Source organism: Vicia villosa, linkage group LG5 (genome assembly GCF_029867415.1).
Source record: "Vicia villosa cultivar HV-30 ecotype Madison, WI linkage group LG5, Vvil1.0, whole genome shotgun sequence".
Lineage (NCBI taxonomy): Eukaryota > Viridiplantae > Streptophyta > Magnoliopsida > Fabales > Fabaceae > Vicia > Vicia villosa.
The window spans coordinates 66,945,330-66,972,078 of record NC_081184.1 but is presented as its reverse complement, the minus strand read 5'-3'; the positions used below and the strand labels follow the sequence as shown (position 1 = coordinate 66,972,078).

Below are 26,749 nucleotides of genomic sequence, written 5' to 3'. Positions count from 1 at the left end.
AACTCTTTTTGTATCTCTTTTACTTAGCGGAGAAGAAATGATTGAGGTGTGAAGCCTCGATGTATTTCTTAACCGTTATTTAGAGAAACGATTGTGGCGTAGGCCTCGATGTGCGTTCTCTAAATATTCAAAAACAAACAAAAGGCTCTTTTTGGTATGATCTAAGTCACAAAGTTAAAATCCCCATAAAAAACACCAATCAAAAACCCTTCAAAAAACCTAATAAATGTTCAGACTTAAAACAAAAGTAAGGAAGTGATGCGAAGCCTTGTAGTGGGTCTTCGTCATCATGGAATTACCCTTAAAAGACACAAACCAATCATTTCTTTTTCTTTTGCCTAAGGGCACCGTTATCTCGGCTCCATTGCATCCTAGGCGATCCCTTATGCAAGAGCGCGAGCGTTAACGCCGCCCAACTAAAAAACACAAAAACAAACAGAAAATCGTGAGCCGAGCTACGGTAACTCTGATTCCTGAAAAGGATACGTAGGCAGCGGGGTAGGGCCCGTGCGAGTACAATTCTTTATTTTCCCTACATTTTGCTTTCATTTCGCATTTAGACATAGACATAGATATACACCCTTTAGATAGAAACAAACATAGGTGGATACCATCGAGTACGATGGGCGCGAGGGGTGCTAATACCTTCCCCTCGCGTAACCGACTCCCGTACCTTGATTCTCTGGTCGCAAGACCCAGTTCTTACCCTTTGTTAGGTTTCCTGGTATTCCTTTCCCTTATGGGATAAATATATTGGTGGCGACTCTGTTCATTTTTTCGCGAGCGTGCGACAACCTTCCCAAAGATTTTAATTAGTTGCTTCGAACCTTGTACTCTTTTTGTGCTGCATACTTATCTTGTTCTGTAATCAAATTTCTCCAAGAATATATATATATATATATATATATATATATATATATATATATATATATATATATATATATATATATATATATATATATATGTGCAACTTTATCTTTCAATCTCCTCACATATTTTATTTTGCAATTATCATAAGTAATATCTTAGCAATTCTCTAAAACTTGCCAAAATATACTTTTTCCACTGTCACAGTAATTTTAATAAATGTAACCACGTGACATGATTATCCTTCGCAGCCCTTTGAGCCTAGACTTGACGTTTCTACTACCCTTAGCCGTAACCATCATTGAAAGCTGACGTCACCTTTTCCAAAACGTCTATTTGAGACGTGCATGCATCAGTTCTCATCATGATTATATTTCAACTTCCAAGGGCGGGAATGGCGGAAGCCATAACTTCTCTTTGGAATACCAAATGCAGTCCAATCAATCATTAAAACAAACCGTTCCTCTACTGCCAACTTATTCTATATAAAGGGTTGGCATTCCACTTCTTCCTTCACACTTTCTTCAAACTCTTTGCCCCAAAACTTCGTTCCTTCTTGCATTCTCTCAAACACAGAATCAGACAAAACCTTTTCCAACTCTTCTTCTCCAAATGGCACTACCCCTAACTCATGCTAACATCAGGGCTTGCATCAAGAAAGAATTCAAACTTTCTGAAGAAGAGCTTGATGAAAACTTCATAAGTCTTAGCGCTCTCTTTGCTAACCAAGATCTTGAGTTTTACTATGAAATCCTGGAGGGATCTGTTTATCCCAATATGTTAGCGGACTTTTGGATGTTTGCGTCTCTGCGCATAGATCTGGAAGGCAGAACCACTATCGTTTCTGAGGTTCGAAGGGCCCATATCACTATCACTCCCTCCACCATCTCCAACCTGCTGAGATGCAATAACTCTGGAGAAACTTTTGATGACAATACCTTCAACATGACCACCCATCTTATGTTGAGGACTCTCATGGACAATGATCCTTTCAGCGCCAAGGTCATCAGGGTTTGGCATCAACTTCTCGTGGGCAACTTTCGTCCACGAAACCATGATCAAAATAGCATCATGGTGGAGGATTTAGAGTTTATACTCTGTGCCCTCCGTGGGAAGAAAATCAACTTTCCTCTGATGATCTTCAAAGGACTTGTTGAAGCAGTTTCCATGGCTGCTGCTCGACAAGGCGTATTAACATGCCTTCCATATGGAAGACTCTTATCTTACATGTTCCTTAAAAAAGGGATAGTGAGAAGGATGCGCAGATCTGGATCTTTGGACATGTTCGAGGCGGAAAGCTTGCCCCTGCTGTCTCTAGAGGGTTTAGATCAAAGGATCAACTAGGAGTTGGGTTGTTTTAGGCTTTATGTTTTGCATTTTGTAATCTTCAATGTTTTTTGGGAACCAACTTCTCTGTAACGCATGTACTCCTTTGGTATTAATGAAAAAATATTTTGACGTTTCTTTGGTCTTCTTACTGTACGTACCATGCATGTTTGTTTGAACATACCGCCATATTGGTGTTAGTTCCACCATTTTGGCCTACGCAACGTACTTCGAATATCTACGTTTTTGCAAGAATCTTTACTTCATGCATGCTTGGTTTATATCTTTTCAGATACTTCCCATTTACCCTTAAAATCCTACGATCTTCTACCAATTCTTCTATTTCATAAGCGTTATTTGAAAACACTTTCAAGATTCGAAAGGGTCCCTCCCAATGTGGGGACCATTTACCAAGTGCTTGATTCTTTCGATCTATAGGTAAAATAGCTTTCCAAACTAAGTCATTACTAATAAACGTTTTACCTTTCACCTTTTTATTGTATGCTATGGACACTCTTTCTTTTTGTCTTTTTATCATCTCCAATGCTCGAAGTCTGTCTTTGTCCAAATCTACTAATTCATTCTCATCAATTCCCAGTAAGTGTTTGGAGGAATTTCTGCTTGCCTTTGGATTCTGACTGATTGCAAGTATATTTCGACTGGGAGTACTGCATCATGTCCAAACGTCAATTGGAAAGGCTTTGTGTTTGTAGCTTCTTTTGGCGATGTTCGACAAGCCCAAAGTGCTTGGTCCAAAGTCTTATGCCAGTTCTTGGGCTTTCTCCCTACATGTTTCTTTATGAGACCAATTATTATTTTATTTGCTGCTTTGACTTGTCTATTTGCCTGAGCATAGTAAGGTGTTGAGGTAAATAATTTGAACCCCATTTCTTTGGCGAAGTCTTGCATCTTTCGCCCAGTGAACACTGATCCTTGATCTGTGGTTATACTTTCTGGGATTCCAAATCTGTATATGATGTGTTTTTGAATAAACTCAATCACAGCCTCCTGATCTACATTCGCAAGTGGTATCGCTTCGACCCATTTTGTGAAGTAGTCTATTCCTACCAAAATGTACCTTTGACCTCTAGAAGACTTAGGGTGAATTTCTCCAATTAAGTCTAATGCCCAACCTCTGAAAGGCCATGGTTTTATTATTGAACTTAATTCATTTGCAGGAGCATGTTGAATACCTGCATGCTCTTGACATTCTTGACAACCCTTTGCAAATTCTATGCAATCTTCAATATAGAGGGCCAATACATTCCATAACGAAATAAAAGCCATTTCATTTTGTGCCCTGCTTGGTGTGCACCACATGCACCGCTATGCACATTTGAAAGAGCTAAATACGCTTCCACTTCGCCCAGACACTTTAATAAAACTCCTTCGGGGGTTTTCTTGAACAATTCATTTCCCATTAAGAAGTATGATAAGGCTCGATATTTTAGCTTTCTATCCGTGTCTGTCGAAGGATCTTTCAAGTAATTCACAATTGGACTTCTCCAGTCTGTGTCTGCCAAGGAGTCTACATTCAAAACTTCAAACTCTTGTTTGTTGGCAAAACCTAATTGTGAGTTCTCCAAGTCACTTGGGGAGAGCCTGGTAGCCATCGCCTTGCCTCTTACTTCGATCAATTCTTCTAGTTTTTCTTTTGATACCCTGTATCCTGAAGCTAACTGTGCCAAATCATTCGCTTCTTGATTTTTCAACCTGGAAACGTGATTTAGATCCACATACTCGAATTTTTTGAGTAGCCTATTTGCTATGACAAAATACATGATCAGATTTTCTTTGATACACTTGTATTCTTTCTTCAACTGCTTAATCACTAGTTCAGAATCTCCTTTAATTTCGACTCTGGTTGCCCCCAATTCTAACAAAGCCTCAAGTCCAGCAATCAGTGCTTCGTATTCAGCTTCGTTGTTGGAGCATAAGGGACCTTCAATCTTATACTTGAGCTTTGTTGGAATTCCATCAGGAGAAATTATTAGTATTCCAACGCCAGTCCCTTCTTTATGGGTTGAACCATCGAAGTATAGCTTCCAAGGCTTCAATTCTACGTATTATTGAGGGTTTTCGACCACTGCATGGTCAACAATGAAATCCGATACAATTTGACCTTTCATTGCTTTAAGGGGTTGAAATATCAAAGAGTACTCAGTAAGGGCCAACGCCCATTTTCCAATTCGACTATGCAATATAGGCTTTGATAGCTTGTGTTTAATCACATCACAATGAGACGAAACATAAACATCAACTAGCTTTATATAATACTTTAGTTTGATACAAGAGAAATATAGACAAAGGCAGAGTTTTTCTATTGCACTATACCTAGTCTCCGCATCATTGAGTACCCTACTTAAGTAATAAATGGCTCTTTCGATGCCATTATCATCTTCTTGAGCTAACATACTACCTATTGTATTATCTGACGCTGAAATATACAGGCGCATGTGTTTCTTCCCATTTGGGGGAGATAAGATTGGTGGATGCATCAAGTATTGCTTTATCTTCTCGAAAGCTTCTTGATGTTCAGCACTCCATTCGAACTTTCCTTGTTTCATTCGAAGTAGGGGAGAGAATGCTTGCGTGCGTCCACTCAAGTTGGAAATGAATCTTCTCAAGAAGTTTATCTTTCCCAGTAAAGACTGTAATTCTTTCTTCGTGGATGGAGGCTTCGTTTCCATAATAGCCTTTGTTTTATTTTGATTAATTTCTATTCCCTTTTTGTGGACCACGATGCCCAGGAAATCTCCAGCTTGCACAAAGAAAGCACATTTAAGGGGGTTCATCTTCAAGCCATGTTTTCTCATTCTTTCGAACGATTGGCACAGATGGTCAAGATGACTGTTATCCGAAACAGATTTCACCATAATGTCATCTATGTATACTTGCATGAAAGTTTCTATAAAATCATGTAATATAGAATTCATTGCTCTTTGATAAGTTGCCCCAGCATTTTTTAGACCAAAAGGCATTACAACCCATTCATAGGTACCTATGGCCCCTGGGCAGCGAAAAGCTGTTTTAGACACATCTTCTTCTGCAATGAAGATTTGGTTATACCCAGAATATCCATCCAACATGCTTAGATACTCGAAGCCTGCGGCTGAATCTACTAACATTTCTGCCACAGGCATGGGATATTCGTCTTTAGGCGTTGCTGCATTAAGATCACGAAAATCTATACATACTCTTAATGATCCGTTCTTTTTAATAACCGGTACAATATTAGCAATCCATTCGACATACCTCGTGGTTCTTATGAACTTGCATCGTAGAAGTCTTTCGACCTCGGCTTTGATCTTCGAATGAATTTCTGGTGCGAACCTCCTAGGAGTTTGCTTGATGGGCTTTTTTTCTTCCTTTATGGGCAGCTTTAATTCGACCAAATCTCGCCCCAAACCAGGCATCTCGTCGTAGTCCCATGCAAAGCAATCTTTGTTCTCCTTCAACAACGCAATGACTTTTGCCTTCAGCGTTGGCGCCAGTTTCACACTGATGTATGTTACCCTCTTCTGATCTCCATCTCCGAGATTTACTTCTTCGAGTGGATCTTGGGCTAACATTTTGATATTTGCCCCCATTGGGTCTTTCTCGAATCCCAAAGGCTCTTCGTCATAGATTGCATCCAGTCTTTGACTTATCTCTTCTCCTGAGATATCTTTGGCTTGAACTGGATCTTCGAGGGATTGGGGGGTAGGATGTGTCATACCCCAAAATTTACCTCCCACACTTTTCTCATAACAAAAACAAGGTTCAAATCTCAAGGCATGGCTCATTCACATAATCCAGATAATCCACAGTCAACTGATCCAAATTGAAAGGTTAATCATAATCAAGGCATGATCCAAACTTTAACCATTGGGCAAATATCAAGTATGGGGTGCATAACCATCATTTGATCAAGAATTGATCATGATTCCATTAATAGAAACTCAGAGATGAACAAAGATGAAAAGGTTCAAATTAGGGTTTCTTAGGAGAAAGTCAACCCAACTTTGACTGGGCATAACTTTCACATGGAACATCAGAAATTCCCCACTCAAAGCCTATTGTGAAGGAAATTGAATTCTCTACAACTTTGTGTCTCACAAGCCAAGGCTAAAAATGCTTCATTTAAGAGATACAAAGCAAAAGATTACAGGTCATTTTCAGGCATCCTTCAAAAGTAGTTTTTTCCCAAAGAGGATATGATCAAGATAAAAGTTCCAAATGAAAAATATATTCCAAAGTGGCTTGTAGAGGACCTCTTGAGGTTTCCAAAAAGTCTTAGAAATCCCTCATAGCTTAAATATTGAGTGAGATATGATCAATCAAAGTTGGGAGATTTTGAGGGACCAAATGTGAAAAAGGAGGGGTTCAAAAGTGAAATTCTTACAAATGGGCCTACATTCTATGACCCAAACTTGGTCCACAAGCTATCCAAAACATATGCCATGAATTATATCATTTTTATTTGATTTTACATAATTTTATTTCATTTAAAATTAATTTTTAATGGTTTTAATTAAATGGAGAATCAAATATTTGGTAAAAAAATATGTTTTGATTTGTTTTTCAATCAACAATAATGGCAAAATACACTTCAATTTTCGTGGCAAATCAATTAGGAAAAGATTGATATAAATTGGGCCAAGAATAGTAGCTTAAAGTGCAAGAAATAAAATCAAATTTCTCAACATAGGAAGATTGGATTTAAGTGAGGTTTTGGACAAAGATTTACCCTAATTCTATTCTCCTATAAGTAGTAAACATCAGCCAAGAGACTGGGGGACGAAAAATTGAGAGAGAGGCATACTTGCAAGAACAAAAAAATCATTAAAGAGCTTGGATTCGGTTTTGGGGAATTGGAGGCTTTCAACGAGATTTAAAGGTTTCAAAAGTTTCCTCAGGAGATTTGGGACGTGTCTGGATCGCTACACTGCAACAACACCCCCAGAATTCCTCCATAATAGCCAAGGTATGTAGTTTCAAAAACTGGATCGATTAGCATAATATGTGCATGTTCATGATGTTTTGATCGTATGTTTGGGTTTGTATCATTGCTGTGAACGTTTCTGGGTTAATTAATTGTGTTTTGGGGCATCATAGTGCAATCGGCCATTGGAGGCCGAGCAAGGTCCTAGGGTTTCGTTTTGGGGGTTTTCTTTAGGGTTTAAATTAGGACGAATCAAGGGCGTGGTTAAATTCGCGTGGGGGAGACGAACAATCCTGATAGGTCGCGCCTCATTTATATTTGTGCATGTGCGAATCGCTATTTTCGTAGGTCCTGATTTGCTACAGGAAAACCGTAGCTATTTCATAGCTAATTTTCAGATAAGTGCAGGTTCTTTGGGGAAGATGATGTGTTGTCACATCCTGGTTCGTTGGTTTGAAAATTCGCGCGCTGATTCCTTTTAATTTTGGCGTTTTATATATATTTGAATGAGAAGGATTGTTAAACACGCGTGCAATACAGCTGGGCTGGTAGCGAATCGTTTGTGTGAGCGTAGGGGTGGGGGTTCGAACCCTCGCTCCTGCATATTATTTTTCCAGATTTTCATCCTAGATCCTATGTGTCTGCGTGCTTGTAGTTTTCCATGTGCCCTCAGATCTGGACCCTTCATCCAGTCGTCATTCAGATCTAACCACCCAGATTTAGCTCCTTATACCATACACCCTATTAACAACCACACTGAATCAAAACCCTAATAAACTAATTTAATTTTAATTAACTTAATTGTTTTAATTAAATTCTTTTAATATGTTTATTAATAATAATATCTTATTTTTATAAATAAATTATTATGTGATGATTATAGAAAATTTCTAATTTGTTATTCGTGCCGATTAAATCGATTAATCGCTATGGTTAACAATATTTTTAATTAAAATGTTATTTAATTAAATAAAATATGATTTCTATTATTTGGTTAAATGGTTGCAACTATTTTATTAGTTGTGATGATTAACCGTTTTTCCCTCGATTTAACTTGTTATTCTTTTTAATCGAATCAATCGATTGCGAGGGGTAACAATGCATATAAAACTCCATAAAAATTATTAAAATATACCTTAATTCATTATTAGTGATAATCGAATCAATCGATTAAAATTGGTAGTGATACAAATTTCAAATCTTTTAACTATGGTAATTGAATCAATCGATTATCGCGGTTAATAGTGCCAAATCAGGGTTGTACGCCCTAAATCCTAATAATTCTAAATTCCATTCAAACTACAATTACAAACCCAAACTGCGATAGGCTGACCAAAAAGCCTCTAAAAAACCATATCAAATCAAATTCCAACTCTAAATGGCGTACAACTCTTCCCGAACTACGTAGACTCTGATCCTCCCTAAGGAGGTACGTAGGCACTTGGCAACAAGGCGAGTCCCCCTCTTCAAAATCTCAATCGTGTCCTAAAATTCTGTTTGCCACATTTCTCCCTAATTCCTGCCATGCAACCTTAATCTTTGAATGTTAGCCTTTAGGAAAGGGCTGAGGGTGCCTCATACCTTCCCTCAGCCTGATTATAATAACTTACCCTCAATCTCTTATCTGCGTAGGGTTCCTATTCGCCCTTCAGAATAGGTGGCGACTCGAAAGCATAAATTTTTAGGCAGGTTGCTACAGCTGGCGACTCTGCTGGGGACGCACTTTTAGTGAATTATTATGCTCCTAAGGCTTGAGTGGGTTTAGGTTTATGGTTCGTGGTTTGTGGTTTAGGGTTTGTGGCGCATTTTAGGGTTGGCAAATTGCCACATTTAGGGTTTGGGGGAGGTTCATCTTTTAATGTACATTAAATTATTTATTTGTTTATTTGTTTTATGTTTGTTTGTCTGCCTGAAAATATCTGCTTTATTATTGTATATTTTGCTCTATTTTATGTCAGTTAAACCTTAAATGTGGGAGTTAACCTTGAGGTCACTAGGGGAGTACGAATCTCCTACGAATCTCACTGATAACTCCACTCGGAGTGGGTTGAGTGTTCGGAAAGGTCCAAAACGAGGCTTGACTTTGTTGAGGGCTGGACTGGATACTTGGCTGATCTCTCCGAGAACCTACCCCAAAAATTCGAACCTCATGGATAAAATGAGTCGTTTTAAAATCCGAAGAGACAAAGAGTCTCGGAGGCTACGAATGACCCCATGAGACCTTCTAGAACCCCCCATAAAAGGTTGGCTCCCTAGAGCCCCCTACGTCGAACCTATGAACTTGGGTTTCTTAAAATATTGTGTTATATATGTTTGATTTGTTTCATATATATATATATATATATATATATTTTTTGTTACTATGATTTTCTTTTTTTGTGTGTTTGCATGCATCATCTCTCATTTGCATCCTCATCATGTTTTATCCACAAAAAAATAGTAAATAAAAAAAATATGATATAAATGTAAAAAAAATATATTCTATTTGGTGAATGTGTAGGAAGGATGAGCACCAAGAAGACCATTGTTCACCTTTCCGTTTCCACTCCGGATATCAAGAAGCTGAAAATAATCAAGGAAAAATTACCATCAAGTGCCTTGGATAGGTTTGTAATCCGCTATGGGAATATTTTGGACTTGCTAAGGGTGAGAGTACAAGAAGAAGCAATTACTGCTTTGGTTCAATTTTATGATCCTCCGCTTAGGTGCTTCACTTTTCAAGACTTTCAGTTGGCTCCAACTTTGGAAGAGATAGATGCTACTTTGGGGTTCTCAAAAATTAAAAAAGAATTCTATACTGGTGCGGGTAAAGAAGTTGACTTTTCAGATTTGGCAAAAGCTTTGGGGTTATCTGCTACGGAATTAAAGACTAATTATAAAACTGATGGGGATGTGCATGGGATCAAAAGATCTTACTTAGAAAATCAAGCTTTAATGTATGCTCAAAAGAAACAATGGGACATTTGTGGACATTTATTAGCTCTTTTGATTTTTGGAGTTGTCTTATTGCCAAAAAATGTTGATTATGTTGATCCCGCTGCCATTCATGCTTTCACTTCCTTTAAGGTTCACGGAAAAGATCCTACTCCGACTATCCTCGCTAATATTTACTATGCTATCCATACAAAGTACGAAAAGAAGAGAGGAATGCTATTTTGTTGTGTCCACTTGCTATATTCTTGGTTGACTTCGCATCTCTATAAAGCTAGTGGTCTTATCAAAGAATTGACTAGAAACGATTGGGCTCAAAAGCTAAGGGCTCTTAAAGCAGATTCTATCCTATGGTATGCAAAGAAATTAAATTCTGATAGGATCATTTACAAATGCGGAGATTTCGACAATGTGCCATTAATGGGGACTCTTGGTTGTATTAATTATAACCCCGTTTTAGCATTACGTCAATTAGGACATTCTATGGATAGTGAACCTTCCAAACAACAAATAGAAGAATTGATCTTGCACGATAATGGGAAAGGTGAACCAAGAACATTGAAGAAAGTAATTCAAGCTTGGAGTCAGGTCCAAAGAAAATATTTCGGGCCAAAGAATGCAATTGCAAAAGCACCTTACACCGCATGGGTTCAAGAAAGAGTTGGGAAGATTTTGCTTCCTTTTGTTGTGGATCCCGCATACAAGCCTGATTCTCCTGATCTTGTTCCTCTATCCATCGAAGAGATAGAAGGGATCAAGGCTGCCCTAGAGGCGTCCCGAAAAGAAAAAGAGAAGTTAGAACTTGATTTGCATCAACTTACCAACGAAAGGAGCCAACTACGCTTCGACCTTAAGGATAAGAACCAAGAACTTCAAGCAATGAAGGAAGAGAATGATAGACAAAGGAGTAAAAGGAAACGTGCAACCGAAGGAGTTCTAAGTGCTAATTTTAATTTGGAAGCACATAATGAGAGGTTGGAACAAGCGGATAGGGAAATTGCAAGGTGGAGAAGGCGTTACGAAAAGGCTTCCCATGACAAAACAGAATCTGAGAAGAATCTGGAAGCTGTGATCTTTGAATTAACTGATAGGACTAAAGATCAAGAGGATGAAATAAGAGGTCTCAAATATGATCTTCAAGAAGCCCTCAATGCTGGACAACAAGAACATGCAAGAAGATTAACCACGGAGGAAGAACTTTTACAGCGCACTGGTGAGTATGAAAGGGCATTTCAAGCTATGGTGTCACTTAGGGAAGTATTCACAAGACAAAAAGAGGAATTTGAGGCAGCCTTGGAAGAAAAAGATTATTGGAAAAGACTTTATTCAATTATTTCTGCGGCGAATGAGCATGTGAGCATGGTTCCCAAGATGCTCGAAGAATATGAAAAATGTCGTGAGGATCATGCTAAGCTAGTCTTCTTGTGTAATGATCTAATCCTGGATATTCCAAAAAGTTTGGAAAGAGCAGAATCTTCTCCCATCATCCTTCCTGAAGTCGTCAAAGAGTTTATGGAGCTTTGTAGGAGCATGGTGGACAAGTTCAAAGAAGACATCCAAAGGCGCTCTTAGTTTTATGTTATTTCCTTGTTGCTTTTATTCCAAGTACTTTTGATTCAAGTTATTTTAAGTATTTTTAATTTTCAGTTTCCTTTCTTTTTTGTAAACCAACAATGAAGTGGTGTTTCCTTTCAATTAATAAAGTGTGTTTATTTTCGCATTTACTTGTTGTTCCTATAATATTCACCAAATAAATATATGCAAAAAATAAAAATAAAAAAAAGAAAGAATGTATATTTACTATAATAATGTGGATAAAACATGAACATAGCATAAGCATAACATTCATATCATGCATGCCATATTTCATTACCAAAGCATTAAAGAAAAACTATCTTCATCTCCAGTCACACCATTGCAACTCAACCGCTAATTCAGACAAGATCTCAAAAGAAAAGGGCAATGGAACAATTGGAACAGAACCAGGCCGCCCTTCGTGAGGAAATGACCCAACTAAAGGGTACTGTTGAAGACCTCCAGGGAGGAATGGCCCAAGTGCTGAGCTTCATGAAAGAACTCAAAGATAAGCAAGATAAAGCTAAGGAAGTTCATGATCAGTATGAAGAGATACCTAAAGATGGCAACCCATTGCTAGGATATGTTAAGGGTCATGACCCTCACAAGGCAAAAGCCCACTCCTCAAAAAGGACTATCACAACTCATGAAGAGGGAGAGGCTTCTCAAGAAGGATTTATCCCTACTATTCAGAAAGAAGGGGCGTCTCGCACCGTTCGCATTCCAGTCAACAATCCGCTTAGGGATGAGGACTACTTGGATTTACAGTATGGGGACACTAATGACACAGATCAAGTCCCTCAACCAAAGCTGACCTCCGTTGATTCTGGGGAGAATTCCAAGGAGAGTGGACAAATCAAGGCGCTGGAAGAAAGGATGAAAGCAATGGAAGGATATGATGTCTTCGATGTGGATACCTATGAAATGAGCTTGGTGCCGGATTTGACTATTCCTCACAAATTCAAGATACCCGACTTCGAAAAGTACAAGGGACTCTCTTGTCCGAGGAATCACTTGCGCATGTATGTGCGAAAAATGGCTGCTTATGCTCATGACCAAAAGCTGATGATGCATTTTTTTTCAAGATAGCTTGAGTGGAGCATCGGTTGACTGGTATATGCAATTAGAGAAGTCTCACATCCGAAGCTGGACCGACCTTGCTAATACGTTCCTGAAACAATATAAATACAATTTGGACATGGCACCCGATCGGATGCAACTCCAAAATTTGTCACAAAAGAAAGAGGAATCATTCAAGGAGTATGCACAAAGATGGAGGGAAATGGCCTCCCGAGTCCAACCTCCCCTGTTGGAAAAAGAACTCGTAAAAATGTTTATGGCTACATTACAAGGGCCATACTACGATAAAATGGTAGGGAGTGTGTCCTCAGGGTTTTCAGATTTAGTGGTTATTGGTGAAAGGATAGAAGACGGAATTAAGAGCGGGAAAATACAAGGAGCATCATCTAACTCTTATCACTCAAAAAGGCCCACCTCAACCTTCGCTAAAAAGAAGGAAGGGGAGACCAACGCAGTAGTGCATCAAGAGCCTAGACCTCCTGTGTCCTACCCACTTCAACAAAGCAGGTTCCAAGGTCCTCCGAGGAAATTCGATCCTCTACCCACTTCCAAGAGTGAAATACTAAAATATTTGCTGAGTGAATCACTGGTAGAGCTTAGACCTATGCCACCTCTAATTCCAGGAAAGATTCCACCCAGATTCAACCCGAATGAGAGGTGTGAATTTCACGACAATTCTCCTGGACATACGTTGGAAAAATGTTGGGCCTTTAGGCACAAGGTTCAGGACTTGATAGAGTCAGGAGCAATTGCTTTTGACAAACCCAATGTGAAAACAAATCCAATGCCACACCATGAAGGCGCAGTCAATGCAATAGAAGTTGTCAATGAGCAAGAGTTGGTTCAACAACGGAACTCCCCCACAGATGCACTTAAGAGGTATCTTCTTATAAAGGGGTTTATCCTAGAACATAACGAAGCTTTCGAAGACACTTTGCAAAGACTCATGGATCAAGGATTGATCCAATTGGAGGAACACCCTGAAGAGGAATATGTGGCGATGGTGGAAAGAAACGAGCCTTTAATGATACCTGCACAAGGGGCAAGGAAACCATTGATTATCCCATGCTCTAGACCGCCAGTGATGATACCTGCGCAAGAACGTACCAAGATCATCCCAATCAGAGGACCATATCCTTTGGACAAGATGAAAGCGGTACCATGGGAATATGAGACCGATACTAATACTGCAGTATCAAGCATTGTTAGACCTGGAGGTATGACCCGTAGTGGGCGCATATTCAAAACTACGCAAGTACAACCAACGTCTAGTGAAAACTTGACACAATCTGGAGAACAAGTTGTCACGAGACCAATTGACAAGGCTGAACCTAAGGATAAAGAAACTTCTAATAAGGATGCTGAGGAGTTTCTCGCTCTGATTAAGAAGAGTGATTATAGAGTGGTAGATCAGTTGCAACAGACACCGTCTAAAATATCGCTCTTATCATTATTGATACACTCCGAGAAGCATCGAGATGCCTTGATGAAGATCCTAAACGCTGCCCATGTAACTAAGGACATCACAGTCAATCAATTTGATGGGATGGTGGCCAATCTAACTGCTGGGGCATGCCTGGGCTTCAGTGACAATGAGTTACCCCTACAAGGAAAGTCACACAACAAAGCCTTGCATATCTCCATGCAGTGTGGGAAGGCTCATCTGGCTAGAGTTTTGATCGACACAGGGTCATCCTTAAACGTGATGCCAAAAGCCACACTTGATAAGATAGCCTTAGAGGGACTCGTGGTTAAACCTAGTCGTCTGGTGGTTAAAGCTTTCGATGGATCACAGAGTCCGGTATTTGGAGAAGTAGACCTTCCTGTCATAATTGGTCCCCACACCTTCTGCATCAACTTCCAAGTGATGGAAATCGAGCCAGCTTATACCTGCCTACTAGGGCGTCCTTGGATCCATGCAGCTGGGGCAGTCACCTCCACCCTCCATCAGAAACTAAAGTTTGTGAATGGGAACTCCATAGTAACTATCAATGGAGAAGAGGATATATTTGTCAGCAATCTAAACTCATACAGATATATTGAGGCTGGAGACGAAGCATTGGGTACCGCATTTCAAGCTCTAGAAATTGCAACTGCTATCACACTACCAGTGGAGAAGATAAGAAGGGCGGTAACCTCATGGAAAGACCTACAAGACGCAGATACTAAAGGCTGGGGCAAGCTGCCAGAAGTTTTGGAGAAGAAGGATCGCCTGGGGTTAGGATACCAACCCACCAAGGTCACAAGCATTAATAAAGAAGAACGACCATTTCCCCCAATAATGCAAACTTTTGTGACTGGCGGTTATGAGCATGTGGCTATGGTGTCCAATCAGGACTCTCAAGAAGGGACGTCCAATTTCATTCGAGAGATCAGGCCAGGAGAACAGCTTCAGAATTGGACAAGCCTGGAGATACCGGAGATAGTTTTCATTTCAAAGTAATTTGCTTTTGTGTGTTTTATTTCCCCTTTTTGATAAAGAAAAACAATAACGCTCATGCCTTGCCCGAAGCATAGAGCTAGTTTGTAAGGGCCCCATTTACTTTCAAGTTCGAAGTTTATTAATAAAATTGTCTTTGCATTTTGGTATTGAAAATATTGTCTTTTCTCGCATTTATTCCTTTCCCATTTCTGAAAATGACAAGTAAATTTCTTGCACAAACAAAGCACGTTCACATCTGCATACTAAAAGAAAACAAACATAAAACATGTGCAGATCACTTCCTGACACCACCGATAATAATACTGCTGAGACTCTATACAAACTCGAGGCTCTCGCTAATCAGACTGAAGGAGGGGATGAGGAAGACGATGAACTTCCGGAAGAGTTGTCAAGGTTAGTGGATAAGGAATCCAAGAGCATGCTCCCTCCACAAGAGGCCATTGAAACCATAAACTTGGGAACAGATGAAGAACCCAAAAACATTAAGATTGGGGCAACGCTAGGTAAGGACGTAAAAGCAACGTTAATCAAGCTCCTCCACGAGTATGCAGAGATTTTTGCTTGGTCATACCGTGATATGCCGGGGTTGGATACAGACATCGTGGTACACAGGTTACCTCTCAAAGAAGGATGTGCGCCGGTCAGGCAAAAGCGCAGAAGGGTTCGACCAGATATGGATAGTAAGATTAGGGAAGAGGTGCTCAAACAGTTCGATGCCGGGTTTCTTGCTGTGGTTGACTACCCACCTTGGATTGCAAACATAGTGCCGGTTCCTAAAAAAGACGGGAAAGTGCGCATGTGTGTAGATTACAGGGATCTAAATAAAGCAAGTCCAAAAGATGATTTCCCACTTCCACATATAGATATCTTGGTGGATAATACAGCACAAGCTTCAGTGTTCTCTTTTATGGATGGTTTCTCCGGGTATAATCAGATTAAGATGGCTCCCGAGGATATGGAAAAGACTACCTTCATGACCTCTTGGGGCACTTTTTGCTACAAAGTAATGCCATTCGGGTTGAGAAATGCAGGGGCAACATATCAAAGAGCCATGGTCACATTATTCCATGATATGATCCATAAAGAGGTCGAAGTATATGTAGATGATATGATTGCCAAGTCTCGCACTGAAGAAGAACATATTACAAATCTACATAAGCTGTTTGAACGTCTAAAGAAGTACAAGCTAAGGTTAAACCCGAACAAGTGTACGTTTGGTGTAAGATCGGGAAAGCTGTTGGGATTCATTGTAAGCCAACGAGGTATAGAGGTTGATCCCGATAAAGTAAAAGCCATACAAGCGATGCCCGTTCCAAAAACAGAAAAAGAGGTACGAGGTTTCCTGGGTCGATTGAATTACATCTCAAGGTTCATTTCACATCTAACAGCTACATGCGAGCCTATATTCAAACTACTCAGGAAAGATCAACCTATCAAGTGGAATGATGATTGTCAAGTAGCCTTCGAAACCATAAAGAACTACTTACAAGAACCACCTATACTCTTACCTCCTGTACCCGGAAGGCCACTAATCATGTACCTCACAGTACTCGAAAGGTCTATGGGGTGTGTACTGGGGCAACAAGATGAAACAGGCAGGAAAGAACACGCTATTTACTACCTCAGTAAGAAATTCACGGATTGCGAGTCTCGGTATTCACCATTGGAAAAGACATGTTGCGCCCTAGCATGGGCCTCCAAACGTCTAAGGCAATATATGCTGAACCACTCCACATGGCTGATATCGAGAATGGATCCTTTGAAATACGTGTTCGAAAAACAGGCTCTCACGGGTAGAATTGCAAGATGGCAAATGTTGTTGTCCGAATACGACATACAGTATGTAACTCAAAAAGCAATAAAAGGGAGTGTCTTGGCAGAACATCTTGCCCACCAACCACTCGAGGAATACCAATCTATGAAGTTCGACTTCCCAGACGAGGATATTATGCTAGTAAGAGACTATGAAATACCGGGACCCGATGAGGGACCCGAACCGGGTTTGGTATGGAAACTCATGTTCGACGGTGCTTCAAATGCACTAGGACATGGCATAGGGGCAGTATTGACATCTCCCGATGACCGACACTTACCCTTCACTGCAAGACTATGTTTCGACTGTACCAACAACATTGCAGAATACGAAGCATGCATATTGGGGTTAGAAGCTGCAATCGACCTAAGAATCAAACTCCTTGATGTATACGGAGACTCAGCATTGGTAATCCATCAGGTCAACAAAGAGTGGGACACTCGAGATGCAAAGCTAATCCCATACCGAGACCTTATACTGGAGTTGACAGCTGAATTTGATACTATCACCTTTACTCATATCCCGAGGGAAGAAAATCAAATAGCCGATGCACTAGCAACGCTTTCCTCTATGTTCAAAGTGACCTGGCCAAACCATGAACCACGAATAACCGTTAGGCACTTCGACGAACCTGCCTATTGTCTCACGATCGAGGAACAGTCTGACAACAAACCATGGTACCACGACATTAAAGAGTACCTGGAAAAACAAGAATACCCGGAGAATGCCTCAACAATTGATAAAAAGACACTGAGGAGACTTGCATCCAAGTTCTTCTTAAGCGGAAGCATCCTATACAAAAGGAACTATGATTCAGTGTTATTGAGGTGTGTAGATAAAAACGAGGCCAAGGAAATTATCAGGGAGGTACATGAAGGAACCTTCGGAACTCATGCAAACGGACATTCAATGGCTAGAAAGATACTGCGGGCAGGGTATTACTGGTTAACAATGGAGGCCGACTGTTTCCAATATGCAAGGACCTGTCACAAGTGCCAAATCTACGCTGACAAGGTGCACGTACCACCAAACCCGTTGAACGTTCTGAGTTCACCATGGCCATTTGCAATGTGGGGAATCGACATGATAGGGATGATAGAACCTAAAGCTTCGAACGGACACCGATTTATATTAGTCGCCATAGACTACTTCACCAAATGGGTCGAAGCTGCCTCTTACACCAACGTAACAAGACAAGTAGTCACTCGGTTCATCAAGCATAATATCATATGTCGGTATGGGATTCCAAGCAGGATTATCACCGATAATGGGTCAAATCTGAACAATAACATGATGAGGGAGCTGTGCGAGGAGTTCAAGATTGAACACCACAATTCTTCACCATACAGGCCTAAAATGAACGGCGCTGTCGAAGCTGCAAACAAAAATATCAAAAAAATAATACAAAAGATGGTGAAAACATACAAGGATTGGCACGAAATGCTGCCCTTCGCCCTACACGGTTATAGAACCTCGGTGCGTACATCTACAGGGGCAACTCCCTTCTCCCTAGTCTACGGTATGGAAGCTGTCCTCCCAATCGAAGTGGAGATCCCGTCATTAAGAGTCATAACTGACACAAAGTTAGAAGAATCGGAATGGGTAAAAACTCGTTTCGATCAGCTTAATCTCATTGAAGAAAAGCGACTGACAGCTTTGTGTCATGGACAACTCTATCAGAAGAGGATGAAAAAAGCGTTCGATAAGAAGGTCCGACCGCGAACCTACAAAGAAGGTGACATTGTCCTCAAGAAGATACTGTTACCTCGACTCGACGCCCGTGGAAAATGGACACCTAACTACGAAGGTCCATACATTGTAAAAACGGTGTTCTCGGGAGGGGCATTAGTCCTCACTACAATGGATGGGGATGAGCTATCGCACCCAATCAATTCAGATGCAGTCAAGAGGTACTATGCCTAGCAGGGATAAGGCTCCAAGCTACGAGCCCAAGACAATTCGTAAAGGATAGGAAATCGAGCAATCATCAACTTCCGAAGTCAAAGGATTACTGGGGCCCTCGATAGCAAAAAAAAGAGCAATAGCAGTATTAATGTCATTTCTATTTGTCATTTTTCTTTCTCTCATACCCTTTGTACATTCGCCAATTTAAGGCAATAATCAATAAAAGCTTTTCACTTTCATACTTATCTTTTCATCATTTCAATACCAAGTGCAAAGAATAATTTATTTCTCATAAACTTTAAACTTCGAATTTAAAACAGGAAACTTACAAATCATTAGACTGGAATAAAGGGGATAAAACCACGATACCTCCGGCAGCCAATATACGCCTGATGATCTGATAAACCCTAAAAAAAAAACACCGCCACATTCCAACATACTAGCCCCGGGCGATCTGAGTCAAGACCCGTAAAGTTGCTCGAAAGATCTTAAACAAATTCCAATTGGTGACAAAAGATAGTACCCCATAGTCATCATACTTACATATTCACTTACATAAACACTCATACACATCGCATTTACATACAAAACATTCACATGACCTGCATTCGCATACAAACATTCATCATACAAATAACAAAATCATAAGCATACACATTTGCAAGATAACCTTTTATACACGTAACTCGCCCGCATCAAGACAAATAACCCTTTTGGGGTGACTCCAACTACGATAGTAAGCAGGTACGGTCAACTGCGACGACTTACTGAAAAGTAAGTGGACCTTACCATCTACGATAAGCTTACTCCAACTACGATAGTAAGCAGGTACGGCTAACTGCGACGACTTACTAGACTGACAGTAAGTGGGCCCTACCATCTACGATAAGCTTACTCCAACTACGATAGTGAGTAGGTACGGTCAACTGCGACGACTTACTGAAAAGTAAGTGGACTTTACCATCTACGATAAACTCACTCCAACTACGATAGTGAGTAGGTACGGTCAACTGCGACGACTTACTGGAAAGTAAGTGGACCTTACCATCTACGATAAACTCACTCCAACTACGATAGTGAGTAGGTACGGTCAACTGCGACGACTTACTGAAAAGTAAGTGGACCTTACCATCTACGATAAACTCACTCCAACTACGATAGTAAGCAGGTATGGCTAACTGCGACGACTTACTAGAGCTATAGTAAGTGAGTCATACCATCTGCGACAGACTTATTCCAACTACGATAGTGAATGGGTATACCAACCGCGACGACTTACTAGAACTATAGTAAGTGAGTTACCCATAAGCTGCAAACCCCTGCTAGCGCCATAAGCAAGGTAACTACTTTAACAAGGCATCCTTCTCCACTACCGGGTACAAGGCAAATTCAAGGGGTCTTCCATTATTTAATAACTCTTCGATCAAAAGACGTGAGAACTGCGTATTCTCACTCCACTCAATCAAAGGTAATTAAATAGGGGCAGCTGTCATACCTCAAAATTTACCTCCCACACTTTTCTCATAACAAAAACAAGGTTCAAATCTCAAGGCATGGCTCATTCACATAATCCAGATAATCCACAGTCAACTGATCCAAATTGAAAGGTTAATCATAATCAAGGCATGATCCAAACTTTAACCATTGGGCAAATATCAAGTATGGGGTGCATAACCATCATTTGATCAAGAATTGATCATGATTCCATTAATAGAAACTCAGAGATGAACAAAGATGAAAAGGTTCAAATTAGGGTTTCTTAGGAGAAAGTCAACCCAACTTTGACTGGGCATAACTTTCACATGGAACATCAGAAATTCCCCACTCAAAGCCTATTGTGAAGGAAATTGAATTCTCTACAACTTTGTGTCTCACAAGCCAAGGCTAAAAATGCTTCATTTAAGAGATACAAAGCAAAAGATTACAGGTCATTTTCAGGCATCCTTCAAAAGTAGTTTTTTCCCAAAGAGGATATGATCAAGATAAAAGTTCCAAATGAAAAATATATTCCAAAGTGGCTTGTAGAGGACCTCTTGAGGTTTCCAAAAAGTCTTAGAAATCCCTCATAGCTTAAATATTGAGTGAGATATGATCAATCAAAGTTGGGAGATTTTGAGGGACCAAATGTGAAAAAGGAGGGGTTCAAAAGTGAAATTCTTACAAATGGGCCTACATTCTATGACCCAAACTTGGTCCACAAGCTATCCAAAACATATGCCATGAATTATATCATTTTTATTTGATTTTACATAATTTTATTTCATTTAAAATTAATTTTTAATGGTTTTAATTAAATGGAGAATCAAATATTTGGTAAAAAAATATGTTTTGATTTGTTTTTCAATCAACAATAATGGCAAAATACACTTCAATTTTCGTGGCAAATCAATTAGGAAAAGATTGATATAAATTGGGCCAAGAATAGTAGCTTAAAGTGCAAGAAATAAAATCAAATTTCTCAACATAGGAAGATTGGATTTAAGTGAGGTTTTGGACAAAGATTTACCCTAATTCTATTCTCCTATAAGTAGTAAACATCAGCCAAGAGACTGGGGGACGAAAAATTGAGAGAGAGGCATACTTGCAAGAACAAAAAAATCATTAAAGAGCTTGGATTCGGTTTTGGGGAATTGGAGGCTTTCAACGAGATTTAAAGGTTTCAAAAGTTTCCTCAGGAGATTTGGGACGTGTCTGGATCGCTACACTGCAACAACACCCCCAGAATTCCTCCATAATAGCCAAGGTATGTAGTTTCAAAAACTGGATCGATTAGCATAATATGTGCATGTTCATGATGTTTTGATCGTATGTTTGGGTTTGTATCATTGCTGTGAACGTTTCTGGGTTAATTAATTGTGTTTTGGGGCATCATAGTGCAATCGGCCATTGGAGGCCGAGCAAGGTCCTAGGGTTTCGTTTTGGGGGTTTTCTTTAGGGTTTAAATTAGGACGAATCAAGGGCGTGGTTAAATTCGCGTGGGGGAGACGAACAATCCTGATAGGTCGCGCCTCATTTATATTTGTGCATGTGCGAATCGCTATTTTCGTAGGTCCTGATTTGCTACAGGAAAACCGTAGCTATTTCATAGCTAATTTTCAGATAAGTGCAGGTTCTTTGGGGAAGATGATGTGTTGTCACATCCTGGTTCGTTGGTTTGAAAATTCGCGCGCTGATTCCTTTTAATTTTGGCGTTTTATATATATTTGAATGAGAAGGATTGTTAAACACGCGTGCAATACAGCTGGGCTGGTAGCGAATCGTTTGTGTGAGCGTAGGGGTGGGGGTTCGAACCCTCGCTCCTGCATATTATTTTTCCAGATTTTCATCCTAGATCCTATGTGTCTGCGTGCTTGTAGTTTTCCATGTGCCCTCAGATCTGGACCCTTCATCCAGTCGTCATTCAGATCTAACCACCCAGATTTAGCTCCTTATACCATACACCCTATTAACAACCACACTGAATCAAAACCCTAATAAACTAATTTAATTTTAATTAACTTAATTGTTTTAATTAAATTCTTTTAATATGTTTATTAATAATAATATCTTATTTTTATAAATAAATTATTATGGGATGATTATAGAAAATTTCTAATTTGTTATTCGTGCCGATTAAATCGATTAATCGCTATGGTTAACAATATTTTTAATTAAAATGTTATTTAATTAAATAAAATATGATTTCTATTATTTGGTTAAATGGTTGCAACTATTTTATTAGTTGTGATGATTAACCGTTTTTCCCTCGATTTAACTTGTTATTCTTTTTAATCGAATCAATCGATTGCGAGGGGTAACAATGCATATAAAACTCCATAAAAATTATTAAAATATACCTTAATTCATTATTAGTGATAATCGAATCAATCGATTAAAATTGGTAGTGATGCAAATTTCAAATCTTTTAACTATGGTAATTGAATCAATCGATTATCGCGGTTAATAGTGCCAAATCAGGGTTGTACGCCCTAAATCCTAATAATTCTAAATTCCATTCAAACTACAATTACAAACCCAAACTGCGATAGGCTGACCAAAAAGCCTCTAAAAAACCATATCAAATCAAATTCCAACTCTAAATGGCGTACAACTCTTCCCGAACTACGTAGACTCTGATCCTCCCTAAGGAGGTACGTAGGCACTTGGCAACAAGGCGAGTCCCCCTCTTCAAAATCTCAATCGTGTCCTAAAATTCTGTTTGCCACATTTCTCCCTAATTCCTGCCATGCAACCCTAATCTTTGAATGTTAGCCTTTAGGAAAGGGCTGAGGGTGCCTCATACCTTCCCTCAGCCTGATTATAATAACTTACCCTCAATCTCTTATCTGCGTAGGGTTCCTATTCGCCCTTCAGAATAGGTGGCGACTCGAAAGCATAAATTTTTAGGCAGGTTGCTACAGGATGTATTCCAGAATCCCTCGTTTCTTCCTTTCTTGGAACTCCGTTAACTATCATGTTTGATAATTCGGCTTCAAGAGCCACTTTTCTTTTGTTCCCGGCTATATAAGCCGAAATCTTTTCGAAGAAGGATGACTCAGACATCGACAACGTCATCATCCCAGCCTGTTGGCCGTATTGGTGGTGAATGCTCCGCTGGTGGGATATCTTCTGGACCATCCATTATCTCTCTATTCCATTGGAATCCATTAGGATGTAAAGACAAATAGTACAAAGCATTTCTGTTTGGAGTGTATATGCCTTCAGCAGCATGACAAGGTCCTATGTTCGCCAGATTCCTGTCGAAACTAGTTTTATTGACCTGATTGACTTCAGCCATGTAGTAACTTTGATCTCCTTCGATGTTCTCTACTATGCCATCTGCTCTCCAAATGGTTAATCTTTGATGCATCGTCGAAGGCACAGCCGCCACTCCATGGATCCACTCTCTTCCAAGCAAAATATTGTAATTAGCCTTTGCTGGTATCACCATGAACATCGTTGGCCTGGTGAAGGAACCCACATTTAAATTTACTTGAATTACTCCTAAAGTTTGCCCTATCTTGCCTTCATAGTTGGACAGAACCATGTTATGTGGTCTTATATCAGTATCGAACATACCAATTCTCTTCAGCATATATTGGGGCATTAGGTTCACTGCTGCTCCCCCATCCACTAAGACTTTGTTAATGCCAACATTCTCAATCTTGGCTCTTATGTAGAGTGGTTTCAAATGATTTCTCATACCTTCATCAGGCCTTTCGAAGAAAGCGTTCTGCTCTTCGATTGCCCCATTGTTCAGCACATAGTAACACACAGGTCTGTGTCTTGCCATCTCTTCCTCATCAGCTTCCTCACAATCTTCAACTTCAGTTTCTTGGTTAAACTCATGAGGGAGTACTGACACAACATTGCAATTGAGGTTTATAGACGAAACTCCGTCTGAGTCGAAGTCATTCGTCAGCCTATCGTCTTCCTTCCAAGGGCTAGAATGCATTTTTTCTTTTTCTTTCTCATTTTCGGAATCGAACAACTTACGCTCCACTGAAGGTTTACTTGTCCTTGCCCCCTGCATTGGGATCTGATTTCTACTTGATTCTCTAGTCTCCCTTGGTTTGTATTCCCTTTGGGCCTTCTTCATCCTTTGATGCCTTCTCCATTGGGATCTAGACATAGGATTTTTGCCTTTGTAGTTTTCCAACCTGTACATCTCTCGATTGGAAGTCTGGAATTGCTTCCTATATGCCATTGAAGTTCTTCCTCCTTGGTCCCAACTTCGCCATTTGTTGGTTCTGGTACCAGCTTGCATCCATCTATCCCTGGGTATGTCTGTAGGAACTTTGAATGTGACCCTTCGAGCTCGAGGGTGTGGGCTGTCAGGCCTCCTTGATGGGGTCCGGTTGTCGAACCCATACAAGTTAGGACGAAGTCCCTGAGTCTCCCGACCCATATAAAGATACACCCTTTCGAATGATCCTGCTAGCAGTTCGTCATAGATTGCACCACATCTAGGGCACAGTGCAACTTCAGAGTTGTCGTTGTGACACCTGACCAAGAAACCAACCAAGCTTTCTTCAGACCTTGGGTATACTTTCAGCAGCAAGTTTCCTCCTCTCCAACGTTGCTCCATTCTTTCTCACAGGGCCCTCTCGAAATTGGCTTGAACCCTTCGATTTGTCATAACTGAACATGTTGGGCACATCAGCCTTTTTCCACCATTTTTCACATGGCAATCCCAGAGATAATCCTTCAGACTGTTTCCCCTTGGCGGGATTTCAATGTTTCCTTTCTCCCTTATCATCCATTTTTCTAGTTCTTCTATTTCAGATAAAGGGCGTCTAACATTGACCATGTTAACACCTGCCGGAGGAACCTCAGAAATTCGTATCTGCTGAAGCTTTACTGTGAGGTCTTTAGTGGCCTCACTTGTTTTTCCTTTCAAATCTTCAGTCATTTGAGCATCAAAGGATCCTTCAACATCAGTATTGAAGATCGAATTGGAATTTAGGCTTTCAGTAGCCTGCTTTCCACCTGAAATTATCTCCGACTCGGCAACATCGATTTCAGATACTTCCACCATGTTGACGTCAAGTGGTTCACACAAGTTAGTGTCAGCCACATTCAAAGGGTCTGCATCAACCTTCATAAGGTTCTTGGCTTTGTCAGCGAATTTCAGACGTCCATCCTTGATAGCATTCTGAATTAGATCCCTGAAAAGAAAACATTGTGAAGTTTTATGGCCTAAAAAACCGTGATATTTGCAAAAACCTCGCTTCTTCCGTTGTTCTAACGGAGGAATTTTTGAATTGGGAGGTACTATCATCTGGCCATCTTTTACTAATAAATCAAATATTTCGTCACATTTAGTGACATCAAATGTATAAGTCTTAGGAAATCTATTGCTTTTATCATTCTCTACTGGATTCTTTCCATTAGAAGGGGTAAGCAATTTGCAAGAATAGGGTGGCGCCTCTTTTAACTCAGCAAGATCTATTTCGACCTCTTCCATGTTGTATGAATCTTCGAAAGATTCGCCATCACCGTCGTCTGCTTCGACGTATGCTACTCTCTCCTTCTTATAACTCTTACTTGCTCTGGCCTTTTCTGCTTTTAACCGTTCGACCTGTCGAACCCTGTCTGCCAACTAGGCCATATCTCTCAGGTATTGAGTATCCAGTTTCTTTCGAATTGAATAATCTAGGACACCTGCAGCCATTTCAACTAATTCATGTTCTGGGACAGTCGTGAAGCATCTTGATTTCAACAAATGGAACCTGTTTAAGTAATCATCTATAGACTCCGTGAACTTCCTCTTGATGCTGGCCAATTCTTTCAAGCTTATCTTGGTTTGACCCATGTAAAATTGTTCATGGAATAATCTCTCCAAGTGTGCCCATGCATCTATGGAATTTGGGGGCAACGTAGTGAACCACACAAAAGCATTTTTTGTCAGCGAACTAGGGAAGTATTTAATCCTCAAGTCTTTGTTCCCTGCTAGATCCCCTGCTTCCATCAGATATCTGGCTATGTGCTCCACGGTAGATTCATTGGTGTCCCCTGAAAACTTAGTAAATTTTGGTACTTTGGTACCCCTTGGCAATTCCGTTTGCATAATATGTTCTGCTATTGGGGATGTATAGTTTGGGCATCGAAGCCAAGTATTAAGACCATTGTTAGCCATTATTCTCTCTATCATAACAGTGAGATTGTTTTCTGTTGCCAGATTGTCTCTCCTAACCCTATGCACCACTTCATCAGGATGTTCTTTTCTTCTTACCACCACTAAATTAGGTTGTGGCTGGGTAACTACTTGTTGGCCAACGTTAGTCGTTTGACTTCGAGCTTCTAAGTCTATCACTTGGTTTTGTTCGACTCGATTTTGTTCGACTGATGTTGGCCTAGGTGGCGGTACTGGGGGTCTAACTTGTTCTAGAATGGGTTGCCCCTC

At 40.1% G+C, this 26,749-nt stretch overlaps 1 protein-coding gene across 1 annotated transcript in view; it reads left to right on the top strand.

The window, feature by feature from the left end:
- Positions 1-18,882, top strand: part of LOC131604775 (uncharacterized) — a 34,613-nt gene extending 15,731 nt beyond the window's left edge. Inside the window, exons 4-7 of the mRNA XM_058877195.1 lie at positions 15,490-17,171; positions 17,247-17,894; positions 17,940-18,359; positions 18,468-18,882. Coding sequence (XP_058733178.1) covers positions 15,490-17,171; positions 17,247-17,894; positions 17,940-18,359; positions 18,468-18,882 — 3,165 coding nt within the window. The remainder of the gene's footprint in view (positions 1-15,489; positions 17,172-17,246; positions 17,895-17,939; positions 18,360-18,467) is intronic.
- Positions 18,883-26,749: the final 7,867 nt, after the last annotated feature.